Below are 8,973 nucleotides of genomic sequence, written 5' to 3'. Positions count from 1 at the left end.
CTCTGTTAAAATGCTCGCATGATTTCCTTCGTAATATGTTTAACTTCTTCCATGTAATTACACATATTTTCAGTTCAGTTATGTTACGTCTCCTTTGCCTTTACACACTTTCCGTGAGAGTGAATTTTGCTCGTGCATCTTCACAGCCATCAAAAATCATAATAATTATTTCAATCTTTATTTCTCTTTTATTATATGACCCTTTTAAGTTTATTCAGCTTCGCTGCATTTCATCTATAAAATACTCGTATCGATGGTTAATGTCTTAAACGAGTGTAAGCTTTAATTAAGTTCAGACAAGAGCCAGATTAGTTACGGCTGCCAATATTGCGTCCGAAAGATGTACGGATTTCTCGTAAGTGTATATCATAAGTGTTCAAGTTGTTTGAGGTTCGGAAAACTATTGTTAAAAGCATATAGAAAGTGTATTGGAAAATGACTGGTTCTAAAAAATTCAAGTGTATGATAAGAATTTAAGTTATAGTTAACTCTTAAATAGTTGGAACGATTTTGGACGTGCAATTTAAAAAGTTTGTCAGCGCAATTACAAACTGTAAATTGAAAATTTTCTCTTAAAACTCGCCACTTTAACGGTTTCAGTATACAGATGTGTGTATGAATATATAGTGAATGAACAAAAGAAGTTAAAAATAAAAAATAAATAAATAATTGGCGCGTACAGTTCTGTTAGGTGTTTGGCCTAGCTCCTCCTCCTATTTATGGTGTGCGTCTAGATGTTGCTCCACAAATGGAAAATTCTTCAGTTTTATACCGACTCCGAACGTGAGATGATGTTTTATGAGCAGCTTTTTCACGGCAGAAATTCACTCGGAGATTTGCCATTACCTGCTGAGGGGTGACCCCTATTAGAAAAAATTTTGTCTATCATTTTGTTGTTTCATGCACGGAGATTTGAACCTACGCTCTCCCAAATAGTAGTCACACACCATTCCATTTAGCTACGGCAGCCGCAGTAGAGGTTGCAAAATCTTAATTCAACTGCTTCTTTGTTTTCTAAATACCTATTTTACCTATACTACTACGCAATGGAGCGTGGATGTTAAGTGCCATTCTGCAATAAAAACTGCGTTTGTTCGGTATAAAGTTAACTGATGCGGAGATCCGAACGTCGTGTGATTTTTCGTGGCAGAAATGCGCTCGGAAACTAGCGACTGCTTATCGAGAGGCGACTGCTTTACCCCACGCCTTCGACTAAATGTGTCGTAATATCTGTTTTGACTTTATACCGTTTTTCCATGCGGGCACCTCGCTGCTTTAACATTTCATTTTCAAAATGGCATCGCTGTAAATGGCAGATGTTGTTATTGCACTGATGGCAAGACAGATATATTTTAACAGTGAAATTCTGTCTCCAGATACCATCTCTATTTTAACACAGGTTTTTTAACTTGATCTTCATATAGAAGCTGAAGATGTGGGGTTAGGAAAAACTTTTCCTATCATTTGATGTTTTAAATCAACCAAACAACTGATAGTCATACACAATATGGATTAAACTATATGTATTTTTCATTTGTATTACATTTACAGCGATGTTGCTTGCTTGGTTAGGCAATGCGAAATTGGTTTTTTATAAAAGGTTTGCGAATAAACTTCGGTGAGTGCGACGTGCTGAACGCCTACTGCAAATGGGCAAACTCGGACAATAATAACGCCCACCTTTCGCATAATGATAACTTTCAACAAGTGAAGCAGTGCCCAAACAAAATGCAATAGCAATAATGCAAAGAGTCTAAGTGTGGTCGTTTTTGATGAGGTAGATTTTTAGTTGCTGATTTACTTATAGATGGGCGATGATAACCTGTCTCTGAATTTTTTAGTTAAAAATAGCATGACTTTTTTGATACCATGCCTACCAGTGATTGTATCTTTAAAACCTACTTGGTTTACATTACCATTCAATCTTCTTCTTCTTGTTTGGAAATACAACTGCTTATTAGGTTTGGCCGAGATCAAAAAATTTTCATCTTTTATAAATTACAGAAAAGAATGGACATGATGAGAACTCAGTTTTTGATAAACAGAGTTAAACAGAGTTCTTTACAACTTCAAAGCTATAGCTGCCGACAGTAACTTGTATTTCCATTAGATACATTGTCCTGTCCTCGTTCAGCGCTAGACCAACCTATTTTGCTTTCTTGTCCAAGCTTGAGAAAACTGCGCGGATGGCTCTTTAGGTCAATGATGTCAATATCATCTACGTAGTAGTAGTAGTTGTATCCTGGGGCATGGTGGTTCCGATTATCAACATCAGATTGAAGAAGTCGAACTAAAGAAGCAACATCCGATTGAAGAAGACGTCTGAAACGTATTTCCGTTTCGAACGGCATTCTACATATTCGTATACGTTTAGTCTGGAATCCGCCGTATCGGCTACTTCTCTGCGTACTGTTTAAAATGCATGTAAAATCTATAAGAAGGAGGTGTATCCGGATCTGCTCGTGCATGATTTTTTATGAAACTGTAAAAATGTGATCAATGGTAGATTTCCAAGATAAAGCTGTTGATGATGCGCTATAATCTGTCTCACATTATAGTCAAGCGGACCTTGAACCGCGGTATTTGGTGCAATCTGTGGGATCTTCTTTCTCAGGGAATGGGCAGAGTACATTTAGATGCTTGTCTTCTGGAATATATTGATCACTCCGAATTTCGTTAAATAGCTGGTACAAGCGTCCCACTAGCTGTTTGCTCAGCTAAGCCACCGTCGGCTTTACGGACCTTGTTATTTTTAAGGCACCTCATTGCTCCTATCACCCCTTCTTAATCGAGAGAAATGAGCTTCTAGTTTCTTCTTCGCTACAAATATTAGATGTGTTTCTATTCATTGAGAAGAGCTGTTTTCATTTGTTAAGTGTACTTTGGTGATGCCAGCCTTATATTTCATAAGGACATTCAGCAGTTCAAAGCTGCCGTAGCCGAATGAGTTGGTGCGGAATTCGGAGTACGTTGGTTCGAGTTTCCGTGAAACAACAAAATGAAGTGGTCACTCCTCGACAGGCAATGGCCAACCTCCGAATGTATTTCGGCAATGATAAAGCTCATAAAAAAATATCTGACGTTCGTAGTCGGCTTAAACCTGTAGGTCTTTCTATTTGTGGAACAACATAAAAACACACGCCACGAATAGGAGGAGGTGTTCGGCGCAACCCCCAAAAAGGGTGTAAGCGCCAATCATATATGTAGTTATATTCAGAAGTCGGATAGAAGTACCTTCCTTGTTTCGATTGTCGATTTCGGGGTTGACAACGTCTAGGAAGGTTAATATCAAAGGCATTTCTGGAGTTCGAATGGTGTTGTGGAGTTCGACTTGTAAAAAAGGTGGAACTTTGAACATTAATAAGCGGAGATGTCTCACCACTTTTGCGATCTCTAATATCTTCATTATACATTTGTTATTTAAAGTAGAAATTGTGTTTGTGTTTGATATGTCAATAAATTTTATCATCTGATTCTCTGTTGTAGCTTTTTTACTTCGTTGCTGTCGCAGCGGCGGACAATTTGGGATACAATTACCAGCCACTTGGACATGATGCTCAGATTGGAGGGTCCCTCCTTGGAGGTTCCTACGCGAACGGAATTGGAGCAAACGACCACATTGGTGGAGTTACCACTTCAACTAACAGTGGATTTGGCCGACTCTTTAGCACTACTGATGCCGGAAGCATGTATGACAGCAGTGGTGGAGCAGGATTAAGTTATCACTCGGGATCAATCGAATACAACAAAGAATTTTACAGTTATGTTGCACCTGATAACGAGTTCGAAAGTGATATTGGCCTTGAGCAACTGACTGGAACGATGAAGAAGAACTTGCGTGTGGTTTTTATTAAAGCACCAGAAAATCAAGGTCTAACCAATGCTGTGTTGCAGCTGGCTAAGCAAGCAACCGATGACCGAACCGCTATTTACGTGCTTAGCAAACAACCTGACATAGCTGATTTAGCTAATACGTTGCAGACGCTGAAAAGTAGTAACGTGAATCGACCGGAGGTGCACTTCGTTAAGTATCGCACTCCAGAGGATGCAGCGCATGCGCAGCAAGCAATCCAAGCACAATACGAATCTTTGAACGGCCAGTCTCAATACTCAAACGAAGGTGTAGCACCAGTTTTGGATTTTGCTTCCCCCGCAGCAGTGCCGTTTGCGAGAGCTGTTTTAAATGCTGTTGAGGAGTCATCGCAGAATGTTGGCGAATCGGCCACAAAGTTTGACAATTCGGCATCGAATTCATATTTACCACCTAGCCAAATTATCAGTTGAGAATCAATTCTGTCCAGTTAAGTTAAATTGTATTATTGTTGTAAATATGATAGCATTATTATAATAATAAATTAGGATAATTTTAAACCCCATTTTTGATTCCGGATCTAACATTTTTTATACTGCAATGAGTATAAAAGGGTTTACCTTCCATGATAACAAAAAGGCCATGAGAAAAAGGTTATGTAGGGAAAATAAGCAACCGTCTGCAATTTTGGCCAAGTATAACAAAACACACCAGTCTACCTTGATCTAGACTTGAGTTTTCCAACGCAAAGAGCTTCCTCCTTTTTTGCTACCAGGTACTGCATCGAGCTGACTAATTTGGCCAGCAGAGCCGTCGCATCCGCCATATAACTTTACGGAATTAAAAATGCTATAAAAAAGAAACTGCTCAATATTTTTCCAAACTGGTTTGTTTTATTTTGAATTACAATCCTTCCGATTAATGATGGAACACAACTTCGGTCATATGGCTGCCTCGGCTAGCCATGCACCATCCCATACGATCGGTCCAATTTTTCAACACATTTTCGATTGTATGCGGCTGTATTTCAGCTATGACATCGCGTATGTTGCTCTTCAGTGCATCAATTGTTGCTGGTTTGTTGGCATAACACTGGTCTTTGACGGCACCCCAAAGATAATAATCCAACGGCGTCAAATCGCAGCTCCGAGGCGGCCAAACGATATCAGAATTTCGGCTGATAATGCGATCTTCGAAGACAGTTCGCAATTTTCGTACACATTCTGCAACATTACCATGATTTTCAAAGTAATGTCGCAATATTTCCCAGCGTTCTTTGAGCGTATACACAACCATTTTCGTTCAGCGGAAGAATAAAACTAATTTCCTGTCAAATCAGATGACAGCTAAGTGTTACAATTCTTCAAATAATACCTAGTTCAAATCCGTAACGATAGATGGCGGGCCCTATATGTACATATATTCTCTCCGTCTACGATTTTTTTCTTCGAACACTGCAAGTGTAGCCTCATCGGATTTTGTCTTCGCCTAAGCCTTTACGTCATACAACAAGGCGATGATAGAGTCATAAAGTCTGGGTTTTGTCCGTCAAGAGGGAAATTAGCCTGCTTAGTCCGAAGTAGCGATATTTTTATATTGGATATCTAAGCTGACATTATTATCGGTGTTAAATCTGGTTCCAACTTCAACTTTCCATTACGACTTCAAAATTATTATTGTCTTCAGTGGCGTGAGTTCCGAGAATACCCTTCCGGCTTGCTCAATGAGATCAGGATTGGGAGTCGTATGGCAAGCAGCCTTACACTTTCTTGCAAGTACGCGTTTTCGATATCGAGCTTTAATTAGAAAGTTAGACGCAAGTATTTTCCTGCATAGGGGTGTGCGCGGTGCTTAGTTGTTGTAAACCAAGCTGAAAAGTTAGAACAGGCGGCCAAAAAAATGTGTGCGCTTTATGGTCCCACTATTCCGCTCTAGTAAGCCAATCTTCATCACGTGTTGCTCGATGGCGGGCGAGATGCTAAGATGCCAAATATATGAAGAAAGTCCCCTTTGTTTTTTGGAGGCACCCAAACTTCCAATTCACGACTGGTTTGGCGACCGTTAACCTTCAAAAGTGATTTGAGACGTTCTTCATCGCTATTTTTGAACTTTTTACACCATTTCCGTGCTGTAGACTCGCCTTTGACACCTTCCCCATACACATCGCGAATTTCCCGGGCTGCTTCGGCAGCCTTTTGACCTCGATGAAAAGTAAAGAGGAGCAGGTGTCGAAAATGTTAATTTTTGCCTCCTGGGTATTCCATTTCTAAGTCTCACAAAATAAAAATATTATATAACGCAAAAATACAATTAACACAGTTTTGTAGAGCAGAAAGAGTTATATCGAATAAACACAATAACCACAGCCCATAGTTTATATAGGCGCGGCTTTCGTTTGTTCCACGTGATAGCTCGCGTCAATTAAAAGTCCAAAGTGAAGTCAAGAATTTTTCTGCTAGGCCTTTTCAGTGTTGTTCGGATCTTCCTCTTCCCACGCCAATTTCTTCCATAGCTCGATCTCCCAACATGCCGCTGGAAAATTCGCCGCTTTCATGTCAACATCTCTCCAAAGTTCATGGTTTAGCAAAATAAGCTCTTGGCATTTTCGTGTAATTACATACAAACGCTCCAACATTGAAGGTATAATACAATAGGTTCTGAGGTTCGTTGAGCAGCATCTACTTTTAAGTGGCACTTTGTAACCAAATTTCAAATGATCTGTTGGTTAAATAATTATACGCAAAAATTTACCACCAGTTTTCTAAACCACAGCTTCCAATTAAATTCACCCTAAAATGTTGGTTAGTGTTCACAAAATCACTTAAACGCCAGGAAGCATTGTCGTCTGTAGTAGCTGTATTGGTGGGCTTTAATTGCTCAATTCATTACATCATTAAGACGCATCATTGTGTACTGTGAGCAACAAAGCGGCTAAGGCATGAATGAGCAATCATCAACAGTTCTGCCGGCTTTTAGCATAAGCGAAACCCCCCGTTTGACCTCTCTTCCCGCATCTTTTTGCTGGTGTAATAATTGAATGAGAATTACAATTTAATCTAATAAATTCTACACAGTGCGCCGCATAAACAATTGTAACAGCCGATACCAATGCAGAGTTTGTTGGTCCTCATGTGGCTGAAAAGCTGCGTTCTTCCTTGGCAGGCAGTAAACAACATCTCGAACAAGTTAAGGCAATTGAGTGTTAGTACGAGTATTAAGCGAGCCCATTAACGAGCAATTAGAATTCGGATGGATATAAACTGAAGGTACAATGCACGTATTACACTTTAGCATATAAACTTTTACTCTCTCAGAAGTCCGAATGAGTTTCTAGCTCCATTAAGTAGTAGACATAAATGCATGCATACATAAATACATACGAGCTCATGCCCACGACAAATGACAGCTCATCACCGTTTGACCAGTTTTGACAATTTTCATTTTTTTAATGTTTACATTTTTTTTTACATTTTTAATAAATTTTTGTCTATACGAGGTTTGGTAAAAAAATAAGGTGAATTTTCAAATTTCGTCTATTATTATTTTTTATGTTGGTACACTCGTCTCGAAGATGTGTTCATGATTTTGGCAACATAGCATATTTAGTTTGTTTGTGAGATTCATAAATAAGACAAGTGTTTCGCGTGTTCGGCGATTTTCTGCTATCGACTCTTGGCTCTCCTGGACCCTTCCATTGTGACGATCGGGCTTTGGCTTCGTTGTCATAACCATACGAGGGTACGGGTCACCAGTCATGACTCTTTTAAGCAAATCTGGATCATCGTTGCGATGCTCATGAGACGTTCTTTTTGTTCAAAATTCAACAGTTTTTGAACGAATTTCGCTGCCACACGCTTTATGCCCAAAATTTCCGAAAAGATTATATGGCATGAGCCAACCGATATGCCGACATCCTCAGCAACTTTTCTAATTGTAGTTCGATGCTTCTCCAGAAAGAAAATTGTTTCTTTACTTTCTCAACATTTTCATCGATTGTTGTAGTCAATCACATCTTCTCGACCTTCTGTGAAAAGCTTGTACCACTCGTAAATATTTTTGAAGTGAAAACTTCTTTAGAATCGTTGGGAGTGATTTGAGACTCGATGAAACGAAAAAGCGACACTGAAACGAGACATATGTTGATATACGTATATGTGTGTGGCTGCGTACTGCTGAGCCACGCTAGTATAGTGAGTATTGTAGTATGTATACTACACTGCCTAATACTTGCTTAGACCAAGCGTCCTACGAATGTTTGTGTGTATGTTAGTACGTCTGTGTAATATACGCGTTACGACGCTCATAATAGCAACCGCGTGTGCTGTATTGCGTCCGTATTTTTATATTCGTAAATATTTTCATTTTTAAATATTTACCGCAATTGCAGGCGGTGTTGCAATATACCACAATCAAAATTACGGTGCTCGTATTGTAACTCCACAGATAGATCAGAATGGACAACAACTAGAATCACTGTCTGTTCAGCTCTCTAAAGTGGGAGAAATATGTGCATGCGAAACCAGATTGAGCAATGGAAAAACAGTTTTATTGTGGCAATATATATTTCACCGAATCAATCAATAAATAGCATCACGGAATTCATTCACGAAAATTTAATAAAGTATACACCAGAAGTATCGCGAATCGACAACACGATCAAAAACAACAATTGACGCTTTATTTCAAAGATATGTTGACTACATCGAAATCAAAGCATTTGCATCATATTTTAGCTATCATAAGCCACTCGTATCATTTGTTGAAATTGAAAACATTGAGGATGAATAATAATAAAATGAAGAAAATAAAATATGAACCATATAGCAATATTATAATGAACCTATAATTATCCCGCTCCTAATGCTGCTTTCGTCTCATTCTCTCTCAGTTTGTTTTACGGAAGGTTTCACTTCTATCGCGTCTAACCGTTAGACTGGTATTTTTTTTACCCAGAACACTCTCACCGTATGCGACTGTCAACATTTCAAGTGTTTTTGAGCACTTAATTTCATTTTTTACCTTTGATACAAATTCTTTGATCCATTTTTTTCAATAGCAGAAAATCGCACTTGTCTTATTTATGCCTCTCACAAACTAACTAAACTTGCTATATTCCTAAACTCGTGAACATATCTTCGAGACGAGTTCGCCAACATAAAAAA

At 38.8% G+C, this 8,973-nt stretch overlaps 1 protein-coding gene across 1 annotated transcript; it reads left to right on the top strand.

The window, feature by feature from the left end:
• The first annotated feature begins 286 nt into the window (after positions 1-286).
• LOC128858284 (uncharacterized) lies at positions 287-4,300 on the top strand. The gene is made up of 2 exons (XM_054094438.1): positions 287-355; positions 3,487-4,300. Exons 1-2 carry the CDS (start codon positions 341-343, stop codon positions 4,282-4,284), a joined length of 813 nt encoding a protein of 270 aa, XP_053950413.1. The 5' UTR covers positions 287-340; the 3' UTR covers positions 4,285-4,300.
• The last annotated feature ends 4,673 nt before the right edge of the window (positions 4,301-8,973 follow it).

This window comes from Anastrepha ludens, chromosome 2, assembly GCF_028408465.1.
Source record: "Anastrepha ludens isolate Willacy chromosome 2, idAnaLude1.1, whole genome shotgun sequence".
NCBI classification, from domain to species: domain Eukaryota; kingdom Metazoa; phylum Arthropoda; class Insecta; order Diptera; family Tephritidae; genus Anastrepha; species Anastrepha ludens.
This window is presented reverse-complemented; position numbering and strand designations above follow the sequence as displayed.